Consider the following 18,751-nt stretch of genomic DNA (forward strand, 5'->3'; position numbering starts at 1 on the left):
TACTAGACCTGCAGGCTCCATATATAATACAAATCTAGCCACATATAGGATAGGATACACATGACCGCTGACTTGCCTTAGTTCATTAACCACATTGTCATCAGGATGGGAGCAAGAATGTTTAAAAACTATCACAGTTAATAAATGTATACCTGAAGGTAGCACACTTTTTTGCAATCAGCAGATTTTCCATTGAAGTGGCCACAACATTTGCCACTGACATGGATTTACGGATAAAACTACATTGTGTATAGTGTTGGGAAATTGAGTTTCTGCAAATCTTTATTTGCACATCACCAAGTACAGTGTTCTGATTTGTTTTGCTCCTATTTAAATCTTTGTTTGTATCACACATCTGAATTACAAAAAAAAGTTATTTCGTGATTCCTGATATATTTTGAAATATTTGTACTGTTCATTTACAAGGCGTTTAAATGTTGTGTGTTAGATAAGAAACAATTAGTAAAAAGACAAGCTGACATTTCCGAGGACTTGCAAGACGATTTTAAAAAAGTACATTAGAATGACACATTTGCAAAATGTCGCCCTGGTAAAGTATAAAACCTGAAAGTCATTGACAAACAATATACAAACCTCGCTATAATTAGTACATATTTTAGTATATTTATTATTACGGTTTTATATGTTGACAAGCTAAAGACCTATATTATTCTTACTAAACAGGCATTATAAAAAAGTGATCACACTTATAGCTGTACTAAATGCCTGGAGTGGAAAAGAATGTAATGGATTTATATTTTGCTATTTACAGGCAATGGCTTATGATTTCTGCACAGTCTCTAGTGTGATGGCCTGTAGATATTTGGTAAAAGGTGTCACCCACTAGGCTGTGTACCCTTTCTCCTTTGGTTACTTTGAGCATCTGCTTCATATTGTGTTCCAACTTGAAGTTGCATTGTGTTTTTAACAGGAGCCATTTTGTGAGTGTCCTAATGTACCATTACTGACTGTCATTTTGGGTTAATCAGCAGTCTAGTTCTCCTCATTTCTCGATGTGTATGCCTGCTGCCGGCTGTTTGAGCTGTCTTCCATCTGTGCATCTTAATTGTAGATCAGCTTGTGTTTTAATCAATTAAACATTAATGGGTTAGTGACCTTTGTTTGATCATTGATTTCCTTACATTATCATACATTTGTACGATCTGTCAAACAAGATGTTTGCATTCCGCCTAGTGTGACACCCCATATGTTTGATAAGAAGTGCTGCCAGCTAGTCTATGTTTTTGGTTATCCGTTACTTTTGACAGCTGCTTTGTATTGTGTCCCAATTTAAAGTTGCATTGTGCTTTTCACTGAAGTAGTTGCATGACCACCCTAATGTGCCAATATAGGCTGCCGTCTTGTGTCAGTCAGTGGTTTAGTTGTCCACAATTTGCAATTGAAGCTGGCTATTGGTTACTTAAGTGCTCTTCCATTGCAGCCATGCACCTGAATTTTCAGAAAACCCTGTGTTTTTATCAGTTTAAAGTCATAGGGGTAGTGATTTTTGCTTGTTAATTGATTTTCTTGCATTTCCCTGCATATGTTCAGTCTAGTAAATAGATATTTTGCACTCTATTTCTAGTGTGATGGCCCATAGTTTTTTCTTAAACGGTGCCGCCCAAGTCTTTATCTCCTGATTAGGGATCACTTTAAAGACACAAAAGGTGATGGGAAGAATGCTTGCAATTAGTCTAACTACTGGTAAATAGTCTGAGTAGCATTCCAACCCATCATTAGTTTGCCCACGTGCCACCTCAGTTTGGTCCCAGCCACATGCACATCAGTCTCCACCCTGCTCCAAGAGGAATAGTCCTGCCCGAACTGCCAGTCCAAGTCCTTCTTGAACCAGAACACGAGCCCTTATTGGGGCTCGTCAATCAGATGTAGCTTGGTTTCAATGGTACAGCAAGCACAGGACACATGTCTGGGAATACCCTTGCCAGTTAGGGTGGTACATCAAACACACAAAAGGTGATGGTAAGAATGCTTTCAATTTGTCGAACCACACACAATTATTTGTGTTACTTTAGAAATCTGCTTCAAATTGTGTTTCCCAGTTTAAAGTTGTACTGTGTTTCATTGAAGCCATTTTTGGAGTGTCCGGATGTGCCATTATTGACTTCCACCTTAGGTCTAGTTGTCCACAATTCACAATTTATAGGCATGTGGTCAACTATTTAATCACTCTTCCATTGCAGGCGTGCCTCTGATAAGCCATAGGCATGCCAATGGCAAGCCCATCTCCACCAGTCCATGCTTAGGTACCACCAGCTGCTGACCAGGCTGCTCAAACATGCCAAGAATATGAGATCAAGCATAGAACGTACTCCCCAGAGTTCTTACTGTCTTTGTTTAACCACCTCAGTAATACAGGCTCCAGCCACCATTGAAACCCATAAAGAGTCAGTGCCCTTAACCACTCAATGACACTGCAAAGCGTGCCTCTGATAAAACATCTTTCAAACCCTAACATCAATGCCATTTTATGTAATGAATGTTCAGCAATTAAACACAGACACAAAATTGCTGACCGTATTGACCTTCATCAACTTGACCTGCTGTTTATAATATAAACTCAATTCACTGAGAATAGTGCTCCTTTCTTGAATACGGCAGATCATCCTAATTTTAAAAGCCTTAGAAAGGACAGCTCAAACAGAATCAGAGGCAGCGTAGCAACCCACTCAAATGACACATTGAAGATCAAAACACTTTCTCAGCCTATGGTTCGAATCTTCCTTACATTTCAGAAATAACACAGCCACCCCAAATCTTAAGCTACTAAACCAGGAGTGCGTCACGAAGACCATATATGTTGAATGTCACTTTTGCCTCAGCTGATCTAATTTATTTCCACAGAACCGCATTACAGGGGAGTTTCAAACCCAATAACAACATCCAAGATTGTATACTTTAAAAGGAAGTATATAGAAGACGAGGATTTCCATCCGCAGCTCAGCAACTCCGCTCAAAAAGTAGGTGTTCCATCTTTGATTTTTCTTGCTGCCTTTTTTGTGAATTGTCATTGTGTGATATAAGAAAGATGAGTCATTCATTAGCGGAAATCCTTCAAATGAGTTAGTGAAGAGGGAAGTAGTTATTTATCACTTTTAAAGTGTCAATCAAACAATCAGGGAATAGTAAGCGTGCTACTCACCCGTGAGGTTCCCAAGGTGCTGAGGGGGGGTCCGCAGAGCTGTTTAGCCGAAGAGCCAGGACTTGAGGGTCTTCCTGAAGGTTTTCAGGGAGGGGGCGCGTCTGATCGCTGCCGGTAGCTCGTTCCAGGTCTTGGCTGCAATGTGAGAGAAGGATCTTCCGCCTGCTCTGGCTCTGTGGATGCGCAGGGTTTCGGCCAGTGCGAGGTTGAAAGATTGGAGGTTTCTTTTGGGTGCGTGGAAGTTTATTCTGTCGTTGAGGTATTTGGGTCCGTTGTTGTGTAGGCATTTGTAGGCGTGAGTGAGGATTTTGAAAGTGACTCTTTTCTCCATGGGGAGCCAGTGGAGACTTCATAGGTGTTGGCTGATGTGTTCGTGCCGGGTGGATGCCAAAGGCCGAGTCTGGGGGCGGTGTTCTGTATTGTCTGTGTATACTCCAGTCTGCTGGTGTTAAGTGCGTGGGTGACTGTCTTCCTTGACTCGGGAGGGATCCACTTGAAGGTCTTGCGGGGGATGCGGAGGGTGTTGAAGCAGCTGGAGGGGACGGCGTTGACCTGTCGGTTCATGGTGAGTGATGAGTCGAGTACGATGCCGAGGTTCTTGGCATGGTCTGAGGGTGTAGGTGGGCTTCCGAGGGCAGTCCGCCACCAGGTGCTGTCCCATGCAGAAGGGGTGGTACTGAGGACGAGGACTTCTGTCTTCTCGGCGCTGAGCTTCAGGCAGATGTTGGTCATCCAGACTGCGACGTCTTGCATTCCTTTCTGGAATTTGAGTTTGGCAGTGGTGGGGTCTTTGGTGAGGGAGAGGATGAGCTGGGTGTCGTCGGCGTAGGATATGATGTTGACGCTGTTTTGTTGGACGATAGCTGCAAGGGGAGCCATGTAGATGTTGAAGAGGGTGCGGCTCAGTGATGAACCCTGTGGGACTGCGCAGGTGATTTTCGTGGGTTCGGAGAGGAAGGGTGGGAGTCTGATCCTTTGGCTTCTTCCGGTGAGGAATGATCAGAACCAGTCCAGGGCTGTTCCTTGTATGCCTGCGTCGTGTAGTCTGGCGGCTAGTGTGCGGTCGAAGGCCGCTGATAGGTTGAGTAGGATGAGGGCTGCGGAGTGACCTTGGTCCAGGAGGGTGCGGATGTCGTCTGTGGCGGCGAGTAGGGTGGTCTCTGTGCTGTGGTTGCTTCGGAATCCGGATTGAGTCGGGTCGAGGACAGTGATCTCTTCAATGAATCGTGTCAGTTTCCTGTTGACTGTTTTCTCTACAACTTTGGCTGCGAAGTGGAGGAGCGTGATGGGCCAATAGTTCTTGAGGTCGGTGGGGTCAGCTGTGAGCTTCTTGAGCAGGGGTCTGCACCATTCTATTTCTCTACCATCTACCGGGCTCACTGTCATGTATCCATTCATCTCTCTTTGTTAGATGTGCACGAGCCAATATATTAATTAACAGGTAGAGTCAGGCGGAGACGAGCCAAGCGTATACGAGCCAGTGGGCGAGCCGTGAAAATGATAGGCATGTTAATCATACAGTTAACATGATGTAAATGTGCGATAATGTCTCTTCAGAGTTCAAAAAAGTGCATTTCTTTAGCATGTCACCTCAGTACACAAGATTATAGCACTGAATTGAGAGGAAGTTACTAAAAGTGCTCGTTTTAAGCACAAGTTAAAACACTGCCTCTCCTCCCGCCCGACAACAATGTCATTTGTGAACTAAGAGGTGTCAGTTGCCATGCATATCCGAATGTTGCCTAGAGTCTTATTATATTTAGAGTAACATTAAAATCTAGTTCATTAAACACAAGATGTTTTTGTACAGCACGCATCTTGAACTCGCATATTTCAAGGTGGCAATAATAAAGATGAAAACAGAAGTGCCGGCAGGCAAGAAAACATGAACAGGGGTGGGAGGGGGGGGGCGGGGGAGGGTGAGAAGTCACAGACTGAGGGAGGGGGCGGTGGGGTGGGGAGACATGGAAGAAAATAGTGTTAGGAGAAAAGGGGACAACAGCTGTGTAAGGATACAAATGATGAATGAGCAGCGACTATCAAGCCTCAAACCAACTAGAAGGCAGCATTTAAGACAAAAGCCAATGGGCAGAGAGTCGGCGGAGCTTCCACAAAGCTTCCACACTACAGTATATAGTGCATGCCTCGCAAAGCGATGGCAGCGCATTTGCGCTGCAACGCTAGGCGAGATCTAAACAGTGATGGAATTAGAGCAAGACAGAGATGGGCACAATAACAGTGGCACAACAGGGAAAAAATGAAGAAAAAAGGCTGAGAAAGATTACAGTGGTTGCAGGCAGTCTGGTCCCAGTGGAGCGGGCAGCAGGCGCAGAAGCGGGCAGCAGCCTTGAACCTCCCAAGGAGTAGGTCGGGGTCTGGAGGCAAGAGACGGTACGACAGAGCTGCGGGGAGAGAGCGGACCTAGACCGAGGGGTGGAGGTCTTATTCCTGTATCCTTTCCCAATTGTAGGCCTGTTTTTCAGAACTAGATGATCCTAAATTGATCCAAAGTTTATGCTACATACTAAGCCTCAATGGTGGTCTTTTATTGTCTCCTCTTTTAAGTCAAGCCCCAAAGATCAGAATATTCACACGTCTCTGTTCAGACGAAAAACAAGGCTGTGCTTAATCTGGTATTCCTGGCAGTTGAGAAACTTTAAAATCCGTTGCTGGGTGGGCACACTTTTTTTTAATTGAAGGTTAACCTAGCATTTTCTTTTTTTGTTGCAAGTCTGTCCAGCTTGTGATCATTTGATGGAGTTAAATTTGCCCAACATAGAGAAATCAATAGCAATATAGAATATTATTTTGGAATATTAGAATGGCAACTTTTCGTTTCAGGATGGCAATTGTATGAAACTTGTTTAACTCAGTATCTTTAATAGAGTCCCATCAGGAAAATCCAGGATCTCAGACTGATTTATTGCAAGTAAAGCAAAGGGTGAAAGCTGTGGACTTTTTTGTATTCATATTACCAAAGCTTTACACCCATGTACTCTTGTCAGAAAACACCAGTTCTACTTTCAATAGACAAGAATTTCAGCCAACATTTTTTATAGAGTGGAAAAAGTAGAACATGATTTTGAGCTTTGGGAATTGAGACATATGTTTTGTGATGAAGTGGTTTACTGTTTAAGCTCAGTGAAGTCATGTAATGCCTCTCATCAACCTGGCCACACTTTTTTTCATTTCAGTTAATGACCACAGAAACAGTCAGTAATGTTAGTTATTGTCTTTCCCCAGACGTGACGCTTCTTGCATTCCACTAGCGTTTTTGAATAGCTCGAAGGTCAGTAATGCTATTAGCAAATATGCTAGAGCTCTTGAGCTCTTCTCTTTTCCTGACTCTCCTAACGGTCAGTTGTTAGAGCTGTAGCTGAGGGTCTCTACCAGTGGCTGCTGCACCAAAGGAATCTGATTGACTTTCCTAGGCTTAAATTCCACCCAATGTGAAAAACGTTTCTTAAAGGGGTCCCAGGCTAAGCACAAAGGTGAATAGAAACCCAATTTTAATGGCAGATAGTTCTTACTGCCTCTTTGCACAACTGCCAGATCCATTGTGGGAGAGAAAGGTGTCCAAACAACAGGTAAGAATATTTGTCCATGACTTGAAATTAGAATAAAAAAGAAAAAAGTTATCTTGCCGAATTGAGGTTCTCGCAGTGGCGTAGCTAGAGCTTGTGGCGCCCGGGGCTATCCTTCAGATTGCCGCCCCCCTGGGGGGGTGCTGGAGAAAAAGGATGGCGAGCACCTGAAAGAGGTCAGAGACACACGTAGTATCGCCGCTAATAGTTACCTCGATCATGCAAGTTACATGCACATACATGACACGGTCCAGGGCTAGACAGCCCCTGTCCCCAAATTATTGCCGCCTGGGGCGGACGGCCCCCACCTAGCTACGCGCTGAAGGAAAAGCAGAAGGAAACCCAAAACTTACATCAGTTCTACCTACTCTGCTTGTGACATCTCACTCATAAAATCACAGCTTGTGCAGGACCCTTGTCCCCTGTCCCCCTGTCCCCTATCTACCCCGTCCGTGACCTCAGCAATGTCTGCAGACCGGTCCACCAAACTGGGTTTGACCACGATTCCCCTGGCAGGACCTTCAGGATACTACAGGTGAGTCCAATGCACCTGATCACTAGACTAACTTGAGTTCTGTAGTTGGGGCAGTACCAGCCCTGCAGTGAAAGCCTTCTCACTCCACCCAAGCCCCCCATGAGAGCTCAGTAGACGCCATCCCACATGCCCCTCCCAGGAGAGAGCAGTGGAGCCATCCACTGCCCCAGCCGCAGAAGAACTACATACCCTGACCCCACCCATCCCAGGAGAGAGCAGTGTAACCATTCTACTAATCCCTCCCGCCAAACAGAGAGCATTCAACACCAACTCAGGGTCGCCTACGGTCACTACAGTATAGTAATGTGAGTTTTTAAAGACTGTCAGTGCTCCGAAAGAATTTCAATAAGCTGGAGTGTCAGGCCAGGGAATGCAGTAGAATGTGTAAAATTCCGTTTTTACCAGGCCAGAAGGGGGATCTGACCCGTGGCCCAGCGTAGAGACAGCCTTGACCCTGCACCTGTCACTACAGACAGCCCCATGCCCGCAAAAAAGATGTAAAAATCTATAGAAATATTTTCCTATTTTTGTGGGGGGAAAAGGGTATACTAGGAGGAGACAACCCACGGAATCTGCAGAAGGAACCGTGGCAATGTATACTAATAACAGTTTAGTTTCCCAATGTAATATTAAAATGAATTGCACCCAAGGTGCCTCGTTTCAATATTCCTGAAAGTTTAGAAAGGAAAGTAATTGAATGTGAGTCCTGATATCATGATATGTGCCAGTCCTCACAAACATCTCTTGTTAGCACATGAGTAATGCCAAGGTCTCTGCACTTTCATATCGCCCGCGCTCTTTTTGTGTGTGTTACTAAGAACACGCAGGTGTTGCTTGCCACATTCACTCTTCAGCTGTAAATGTCCACTTCAGCACAGACTTACTTTGCTGAGCTGACGCTGTAATCAAAAACAAGCACTGGCAAAGCCAAAAGGTCTTGCTTCTGAGAGCTATTGATTTGGCAATGCTTTGTAGCCATGCTGTACAGCATTGCAGATGCTTTGCAGTGTGGCTAAAACTAATTTTAAATGGCACTAATACACAGCCAGGGCTAATGCACTTTTACCCAATACTGCCCCTTAAACTATCCCAACCATCAGATATCCCAATCTTCCCTCACACTGTCCCCTTCTACCTTCAATCTAGCACTTCTATACTCAAATGATCCCTCCCTTTCAACCTAACCTCCTTCACCCAAACTGCACCAAAACAACCTCTCCAAAAACAAAACTACCCCATCTTCTCGCTACCCCATACTTTTAGACTACCTCTCCACTCAAACTACTTTCTATTGTCAAAGAACTCTGCCTACAGTCAGAGTATCTCCACTTACTACCTTCTAGAACAATGTCACCCCTTCAAACAAACTACACCTACCTTCATGCGAACTCCACCTTCAAACTACCCCTCCAATGCTGAAACTACCTCCAGTTGTAAAGTATTCCCTTCCAACTTCCTCCCCAGCACCGAAGCTACCCTATATTTTGTCACATCCCTCCTGACCTCTAAATACTTCCAACTTTCAAACTGTCCCCACTTCCTACTACTCCTATACTCAGTCTCCCAGTATCAACTTACCCTGCGCACTCAGCATGACCCATTTTACCTGAGCAAATCTTCGATGTCACAAAGTCAGCCTCAATACCCCATGCCCCTTCCCTTTCACTATACCAAGGATTTCTAGAACTGGGCTTATTTACTGATATTGAAATTCTCCCTCTCTCCTCTTACATTTTATTATTCCATAAATTATAATATATATGTAACAACATAATGTTGAGTAATCTAATTCTAGTCGCGTAGCACAAAACCCCTTAGAATTCTTGTAAAGTGGGTGTAATGGGGTAGGAACCACACCAACAGGCCTAGAACTCCAAACAAAGCCATATCAACCTAACTAAAGCCATAAAAACTAGCGTAGCCCAGTACAAACAACAGACAATGGGAAATGCCAAAATATTTCAAAGCATATTAGGTGTGATATTTGCTAAAATTACACACAGTGCCTAATTTACCCTTAGGAGTCTGTCTGCACAAAAGAATTACATTCGAGGGTTTACTCAAAACACAAAACTCATACAAAGTATTGTTTCTCTGCCTTTGCATAAATTAAAAATCATATTTGTCACAAATAACAGAGTTATTTGCATGTGTGTGGCTGATGCCATCATTGTGGCACAATGCGCAGTAAATACAATGCAATGCTAATTTTGGTTGTGCAAGAGAGACTATTGCACATAGTTGCATAGTGTGAATCTTGGTAAATCTGCTCACAAGTGTACTGAATTTAGAACGTGCTAGATCAGTAAATGCACACAAACATAATGACCCCTTCAACACCCAAACTACTCCATACTCCTACTACCTCTGCCTTTTATTAACCCATCCTATATTTAAACTATCCAACCTTTAAATTACTCCTTCTACCCTCACATTATATCACCAAAACTCACACACTACACCAGGCCCGGCTCCAGGAACTTTTATTTGGGTGGGCCAAGGGTGCATTCGGGTGGGCCACTACAGGCCCGATTTGTCGCTTATATGTCTAGCCAGGCCTGCTTCCAACCCTCCTTTAGCTCTTCTTAGTCTACCAAGGCCCAGTAAAACACACTCTTTTCCAAATCTCTTTATAAATGTTATTACTCTCAAAAAGTGTTTTTTTTCTCCATGATATGTCCCTTTGATGGGAAGAGGAGATTTCTAAGGTGGGAGTATCAGGCAAGTGACACTACTCAGGCTCCCTCCGTGTGACCTTCAGGAAGAATCCCTCTTCATTACTACCTCCACCTGACCCCAGACTCTGCAGCGTGCTCCCTTACAGGCTTGCTTATCCACTTTTCTACCACCCCTCTTCAGTGCATCTTATCTCACAGCTGACCTTGGGCCCCAGCCCCATATGAGCCACCATCCAGTTGCATTTTCATTATTCCTGGTAAAAAAACATTAGTAAAATCACCTTCAAACTTGAAGCATTGAATATAGCAGTAAATGTAATTAGCATGCACTTTACAGTTTTCCTAATCACCCGACTGTTAATTAAATATACGAAAACAGAAAGGCCATGACAGGGTTGGATTTAGTGCTGGTGCAAAAGTCTTTTTTGGGGCCCTAACAATGACCTCTTTCTCCGTGGATACCTTTACTACCACCCTCCAACAGTGTCCTTCATCTCTCCGCAGCCTCTCCCCCTCATGACCTCCTCCTCAGACTCCATCACTGCCACCCTCCACCAGTGCCCCTCATCGCTGCGTAGCCCCCGTACCCCATGACCTCCTCCTCGCTTACCTCACTGCCACCCTACACTAGTGCCGCTCATCTCTCTGTAGTTCCCCCCCCCCCCACCCCATGACCTCCTTCTTGGCTTCCCTCACTGCCACCCTCTACTAGTACCCCTCATCTCTCGGTAGTTGCCACATCCCATGACCAGCTCCTCGTATTCCCTCACTGCCACCCTTAACCAGTGCCCCTCATCTCTGTTGCCCCTCTCTCATATGCATTCCATTTGTTGTATAGCGCTACTCATATCAGTGTAAGGTGTCACAGTACTTTACATAACAGCACACATTATACAGAGAGAATGAATCAGTCTACGGGGAATGTCACATAGGCCAATGAGGATTACAAGTGTAGGAGTCACATGTCATCCATGCTGGTGGGCAATATATTTTACTAGGCTTTGGTCTGGAGAAGCACAAACTCAGGATTTAAAGAGTACTCCAGTGGTTGGGGGTTGGCTTTACTGATAAAAATGTATGACTTCCCAAACACACTCTTTTTAGCGACATCAGAATAATGAAAGACTGGAGAAGTTCTAACTATATCACAACACAAAAAAAGGTGAAGTTTGTATGCAGCTCTTTGATGACAGTTCTGAGTTCACTGTCCTATTTTAGGATTGTAACTTCTGAACGGCAAGTAACACAAGGATCTCTGTGACAAAGGCAGTAACCCACCGAGCTACCCACATAAAATACAGTTTATCTGCATTTAAAAACTAACAGACAAATGATTGCTCTCTAGCAAGATCATAAATCACCAGTTATCTGAACATTTTTTTATTATTGTTGTACATCGGTTGCAGATTCATTGCCATTGCCCAGGCCCACCCCCTAGAACCGGGCTTGCACTACACTCCAGTTTGAAAAACTGCCCATCCAGACGCAGACGCACACTGTGCTCTCCTACCTTTAAAGTAAAAGTACATATTGGTAAACGGGTCCCATCCAGGGGTGTCAGGCACCATAGCCGATTCATCCACGTCATCGGGGAATGGTGGTGGGGTGCAGGAATCCATCCCAACCCCTGCACGCGCTCTTCCTGGCTGCACCAGCGTTGTGGGCTGCTCGACGTCGTGGTGCACGCGCTGGAGGCGGAGCTTGTTTCACCGCGCGCCCAAATAGCCTAATCTGGCAACGTGGTGCGTGTGCTGCATGCGACAATTTGTTGCTTTTCCTTTTTTGCAAGCACGTGAGCAGTGCTTGTATGTGAAACGGCGGCCGCGCGGCACAGGCCCGTTGCGGCGGCCTTTATAATTTATTTGGGTACACTGACTGTCAGTGTCTCCAAATAAATTATAAAGGCCGCCACAACGGGCCAGTGCCGCGCGGCCGCTGCCGCCCGCAAAACAGTGCCGCCTGGGGCGGTCCGCCCCCACCGCCCCCCCCTAGCTACGCGCCTGGGTTCTCGAGTAAGAGGAACTTGCAATATAATGGCCCACCCTGTCCAACAACATGGTACAGGTTCAGTAAAAAACGGGTCATTATCTTGCATCCATTGGGATCTATGCAGTGCTCCATCTAGCACATAATCAAAGCTCTCACATTGTTTGCAATCTTCCTCAAAGGGCACAGATTTAATCAGCAAAAAAAATGAAAAACAGCCAAACATCCTGTTTCATGGTGTAAAAAGTGAACATGAGTGCCACAGCGGTTACCTTTTACTTCACTGTAATAAAATGTCTCATGGGTGCTTTCTCTACACCAGTAGAAAATGGGAGAGCCTTGTTAAGAACCGTGATCACCCTTCACCCCGCTTTGGTGTCCGGTGGCATACAACCCACTCAATGGCCAGGTAGCCTTTCCTCAAGTAGACGAATGATCTTTGCTTCATTAGGGAATTAAATCCATTAACATTCCATATTAACATGAGAGAATTTAACCTGGCTGAGAAATAACATTACAGTGTATATTTTCCTCTAGGGACTCCAAGGGTGGGGGGGGGATGGCACAGAAAGTGCCACCTCCTTATCGTGGAGAATCTACTGTTGTCCTTTGCCAAGCGTAAAAACAACAATGTAAATGTCTTTTTTTGCAGACTGTTGGTCTGTCAACCACCCAAAGGTGGTATTCTTCGTCAATGGGTCTGTTCCTCTCATCTTTCCGTGTTTGTAGGCATGCAAGGCTGAAACTCAGAAGAATATTCTATCACACTGGACCTTTGGTTTTTGTATAATTTTCTCGGTATCTCTTACACATCACATTTTCACCGGCTGTCAATATGGACAACATCTAAAGTCCTTGCCAGCAGATCTTTGATAATGCTGAAAGCCTCAGACCCTCTTGGCCATGATCAGGGGGGATGAAACATGTTGGCCTGATACACAAACAATTTAGTTTTACCCTCTAGGATATGTTTATTCTTATCAGCTTGTGACATAAATAAAGTTCGTGGTAAACCTCTAAGTAATATTAACAGTTGTATCCTTCACACTCCTCACAGTTATAGGCTGAACCAATGGAATTATATGTCGGGGAGAACCAAATAGTGCGTCAGGCCTGACTAAATAATGCAGCAGGAAAAGGCAAATTATATGGCCTACTGCAGAACATTTTGAAGTACTGTTAACACTGTATGGACCGAGATTTGGCCTCATTAATATCAATTTAACATCCAAATACTTTGTCAGCAACTGAAACATGACCTGCCTCTGTATGACAAAACGCTTGCCACTGCAAGGCAACTTGGCCGGGCTGCGTTTTCGGTAACTTTCGATTTTTTGATTTAGAATTAAAATATATGTTTGTTAAAACCTGCAAATTATGCAGAAGACGATGGATTATGTGGCAAGTGCATAAACCCATAAATAGGATATATGCAGACTAGCATAATTCTAGTTGCCCTTGTCATAGGTTGAGCATAATGGTAGTGCGTCCACATTTACACCATCACTAATAGTAAGTACTATTAGTAGTGAGTGTATTCGGATTTGAGCCTGGCTCTTTATGAGACTGCACGCAGATCCCAGGGCCTTGAGGAAAGCTACAGCGCAGGGTCCTAAAGATTTTCTCAGGAGTCTTCCACTGCAAGTGTCAGTGTCGACCTTGTCCTTCTGTCTGTCCCTTTCTCTTTGACAGAACCTATGTCAGAGACATTGCTTTGAAAAGGCATACCACTGAGCATCAGGTAAATTTCCGGAGCATTATAGAAATGCCGTGCATACACTAGATTTGACCATTTATTTCAGACGAGCAGTGTACCACATCAGTGCAAAGATTTTTTGGGATAGAGCTTTACATTTAAACTAGGCCACATCAATGCCAGACTAGCTAACTGATCCCACAATGCTAAAGGTTTCAGCAGGATGTGCTGTAGAGGTAAAGTACTGACTGGCACACCTTGACTGAAATCATCCTGTGGTAGGAAAGCCAGCAGGGCTGGACTGTAAGCCATACTAGCCCTTGCAATTTTCTCCGACCAGCCCCTGGTGAAGCACTGCCTGGCGCTGGGAGGCTGGAAATGCTTGCTTGCTGGTTTTGTTCGGGGGGAGGGGGGGCGATATTGCAGCTCTACTGCAAAACCGCCCCCCAGTAACAAAACCAGCCCCCACCATTGCTAAACCAGCCTCTAGCCTCCCGGGGAAATGCCCAATGCCCAGTCCAGCCTGTCCGGACCTCGAAGCCAATGGCACTACCTGCGTAGGAGTCTGGCTGTGCCTAAATGAACATTTGTGCCACTTGTCACCACTGCATCTTTGCTTTGGTGGCAGTGCCATTTTGAAATAAACATATGTAGGTGTTTGTTCCAGTTAGTAATGCTGTGAGCAACAGGCAGACCTGCTTTCATCCAAAATGGGCAATACCAGCACCTTATTAAAGCTCAGGTGGACTAAAATGAGGAAACAATGTTTAGTCTCAGCCTTGGATTTCTTCTGTTCGCCTGTGCTCATAATGATCAGTTACTGACCTAGTGACACACCATCAAATACCAGTTACACATCTGCAATATATATTGTGTCCTATAAAAAGAATTGTATTCCCTTAATGTGCAAAGAGAGGTTAAAGACCGTGCTAGAAAAATCCACTCTCTAGGTTGTGTTCCAGCTTGCTGAACTAACAGAAAATTAAATGCCCAGATGCTACTATACATAGACTTTCAAAAGCACACAAGGCTAAATAAACAAAGGCGGACGTAGATGTGCAAATAACAGCCACTATGAGTGCAATTACACTTTGTTGCCTTTTGGGCATTCCAAGGTGTGGTCACCTGCAAGACGTGGCGAATGCTCTCAAACGTTCAATTTTGTGAGTATTCACAAACTTTTTATAAGTAGTTTCCACCTAGAATACTCATGTTAAGGACATGAGTAAATACTTGTACATGGCAGGAAAGGGGCTAGAACACCTCTAAAATAGCTAAGGGTGAAAAGTGAAAAAGGGGTTTCTCGACTGGATTTTTTTGTTTTCCGCTTGCAGCAAAGAAAAACACACTATTTGGAAATATACATCAATCACATTTCCATATGTATAAGTATTTACACATTTGAAAACTCCTAGAAAGCTGTGGTAGTTGAAATTTCCCTGGATTACTTTTGGAATTATTTGTGATTCCATGAAAAATTGAAATTTCCTCAAATCACAGAATACCACACTGGAGCAAATTTGTGACTTTAATTGTAAATTAGGCCAACAGACTCCTTCACAAGTGCCACCCGAAGAAGGGATCTGCGATCTTCTGGGCTTATGCAGTACACTAATTCTTAGGATTCAGTTAAAGGTCTCACAGTGTGGAGAATTTAAACCTCATACACAGAACCAAATGGCTGCCAAAAGAAGAAAACTGTCTTGAATTACTACAAGTAGTGGCTCCACAGAGTCTAAGAAGATAGAAATCACTCAAATCGTTACCCTTCATGAAACCTGCAGCTGAATAAATCTATGAATTTAGGTTTGGGAATGTCAGTGCACATCTCAAGGGTCACTGTAAAGAAATTTGGATGAGTGACCCGGGTTCTGAACATATGACTCTTGACAGCAAGCCTAGTTAATTAACATTTCTTATACGCCTGGCGCAAGAAAGGGCTGGCTCAAGTTTGAAGCAGCAGATGAACATTCAAGATTGCGCAATTCCTACTCATTGCCTTGGTGCCTAAAAGCAATTAAGTTATACATTGTGAGCATTATAAACACAATACCATATAGTATTTGTAAAGCACGTGGCTGCATTTGAAGAGGCTTCCTGACGCTAGCGGCTTTAAGGTGTAACTACGGGATTGACTGAAGATCCGATGTGGGCAGCCTAATTATGAAAGAAGTAGGTCTTCAGAAGTTTACGGAAGACTGATTCAAAGGGTGCGAAATGGAAGTGTTGTAAGTTCCTACCCTAGGAAAAGGGTGATAAGGGACTTACAGGCCTTATGAAAGCAAGACACCAGAAAGCCCGTGGCTAGTGATGGGGCACTTGGTCACGCCTAGTAGGTTTTATTGTGCGGGTTATAATTAAGGTAGTTAACAGTCCCCGATTCTCTCAAGAGGGTAAGGTAAATCACATTAGTCTCCGGGGTGCAGTTCCTACTGGGTGGGAAGGGAAAACACAAAAGTCTCTGGAGCCCAGCTCCTGCTGGGTGGGAAGGGGCAGCACAAAAGTCTCTGGGGTCCAGCTCCTGCTGGATGAACCTCCATATCAGGTCCCCTTCGGGTAGGTAGCCTCTCGGGACATGCCCGTCCTCATAAGACACTCATGTTGCCCAGAATAGGGAAAACCAAAAGAAACAAGAAAAAAAGAACGAGTCAGTCTCCTGCTTAACCTGTCAGTGGTACACTACCCTTCACCTGTGCTGCACCGTCACCAGTGTGTAAGGGAAACAGGGGTGAGGAATTAAACTATGACCGTGCCACAGTCATGCAGTGTTCCCCTTCACCCCCCTTCCTGTCAGTCTCTTCAAATATTGGAGAAAAGGCACTTGCCTGGGGCCACGGTCCTTCGGGACCGCAGCCAGGGGTACCACAGCGTCCTGGCTTCCTCCTGGACATCCGGATACACAGGCGTTCTGTCCTGGGCAAGCCTCGATCTCTCTGGTTGCTCCTCCTCCCTCCGGTATATGTGGTTGGCTCTCTCGCGTTTCCTCTTCGGTCGGTTCTTCTTTCCGCTGGTCTTCTTCTTCACTGGTCCGTCTTCCTCCTTGCCTGTCTTCACCTCCGGGATCGTGGTCTCTGCTGTTCTCCACTTCGTTGCCCAGCGTGTGGTGCAGCGGCCAGGGCGACTGACTCCAAAACCTGGGGTTTCACGGTTCGATCCCCGGCACTGACGGCAGATCAGCCCAGCACCATGTGACTCTGGGCAATAGCTCGCTTAATCTTCCCGACGGCACCCAGCGCTGTGACACCCTCGGGTAATCGTTCGCGCTCTACAAATACTGGACATTTACATTTACATTCTCCACGCCGACATCCTTTTTTTATTCCGGACTGCCGTCTCCACGTGTGACGTCATCGCTTGACGTTCCGGCGATTCTCGACCGCCGACTTCCTCACTTGGTGGTCGAGGACTGGGGGTCATCTTGGAGTTCTTGGCTGTCGGGCACTCCATATTACAGGAAGGTTGAAGGCAAAGATTTCCAGAGTTGGCAGTTAGGGTGGAAAAAGAACGACTGCCTCTTTTTGCCTAGCTAACTTTCGAGACATGTAGAAAGTTTTGTCAGTTGGAACAAAGTGCTCTCTCCTTATGATAGGATAGCAAACATTTACTTAGATAGCAGGGCCCTTTTTGCTCCCAAGCTCTGTAGGCGAATTGTAGGGCTTCAAATGCGCTAACAATGTGCAGCCAATGAAGACTGCGAAAAAGAGCTGCGACAGAGGAAACTGAACTGGAATCTTCAGAATCAGCCAGGCTGCCACATTCTGAATAATCTGCAGGTGGTGAAGAACATAGAATGGTAGACTTGATTATAGCCAATTCGCGTAATCTAGTTTGAAAGTCAGCAGAGCGTTAATGACAGGTGAGGTTCAAAGAATAGGTTGGAGTCAAATTTGACCACAAGATTTTTTACCACTGCTGCACGGTAGGGAGGGGAGCCTAGTTCAGAAGGCCACCAGTTGTAGGCGTCTGGGTGACAGTCAGTCACTGCCAAAATTAGTATCTCTGTTTTGTCAGAGTTCAATTATTAGGCAACTTACATTCATCCATTCGTCAACAACCCTCAGACATCCCTTAAACACAGTCAATGCACCGACATTCTTCGCCTGGAAAGAGAGCATCAACTTCATGTTGTCTGCGTAAGGGACAACCCTTATGCCCCATGCCTTCACTAGCTTAGCCAAAAGGGGCCTAGTAGATATTAAAAAGCGTTGGACTCAGGGCGGAGCCCAGAGGTACCCTGCAATCATATGGTTTGGCTGTGGATATGAAGTGGTGGAGAAAATCCCTTTTTTGACCGGCCCTCCAGATAGGACTTAAGCCTGGCCCAGGCTGGACCTTGTACACTCACGTCCCATAAATTGTCCAAGAGAATGGACTGGGAGACCGTATGGAAGGCTGCGGACAAGTCAAGGACAACCATGACTACCTAACCCGGGTCGAGATGGACTCTTGATGAATTCAGCGACCTCCAGGGTAGCGGATTCCGTGCTGTAGGCCACATGAAAGCTCAATTGAGTGTCATGAAGCAGGTTATTGTTTTCCAAGAAACTGGAGAGTTTTCTGTTGACCCTCTTCTCCAACATTTTGCCGGCAGCAGGGAAATAGGCCTGAAGTTGCAATGCACATTGAGGTCCGCATTAGCTTTCTTCAGAAGAGGTAGAAGCATAGCTTGCTTCCAGCTCAGTGGCGCTTTCACTGCCTCCAATGAAGCATTCATCAGCTTAGTAAAGATGGGGTTGATCATTGGTGTTGCCATTTTCAAGATATCCGGGGAGACCCAGTTTTGCAGCTGGTCAATAGGGTGGCCGAGTCTTCATTCATGAGGGGATTTAAGTTGGATAGCAGTGGTCCATGATAGGTATTTATGTTGGCGAAAGAGATTGGAGCCTTTTGAGGGGGAAATGTGGTGTAGATCATTTGGATTTTGTTGTAGAAAAAGTTCCTTCGCACATTATGGCTGAAGGAATCAGGTAGTTTTGTGAAATACTAGGGGACGGAAAAGAGTTCACCACTTTAAAGATTTTGAGGGGTTTATTGGCGTCAGCGCTGATAGAATATGAAATAAAGACTTTACGTGCCTTGCGTACTGCACTACGCAAATTATTTAGCACTTTT

General features: G+C 45.0%; 1 protein-coding gene across 3 annotated transcripts in view; it reads left to right on the top strand.

Moving 5' to 3' along the window:
* The window catches only part of SERTAD4 (SERTA domain containing 4), a 64,072-nt gene that overhangs the window by 23,040 nt on the left and 22,281 nt on the right, over positions 1–18,751 (top strand). For all 3 annotated transcript variants that reach the window (XM_085612837.1, XM_085612839.1, XM_085612838.1), the window contains exon 3: positions 2,863–2,978. In XM_085612837.1, coding sequence (XP_085468963.1) covers positions 2,863–2,978 — 116 coding nt within the window. The remainder of the gene's footprint in view (positions 1–2,862; positions 2,979–18,751) is intronic.

The sequence above is a fragment of the Triturus cristatus genome, chromosome 6 (assembly GCF_964204655.1).
Source record: "Triturus cristatus chromosome 6, aTriCri1.1, whole genome shotgun sequence".
Lineage (NCBI taxonomy): Eukaryota > Metazoa > Chordata > Amphibia > Caudata > Salamandridae > Triturus > Triturus cristatus.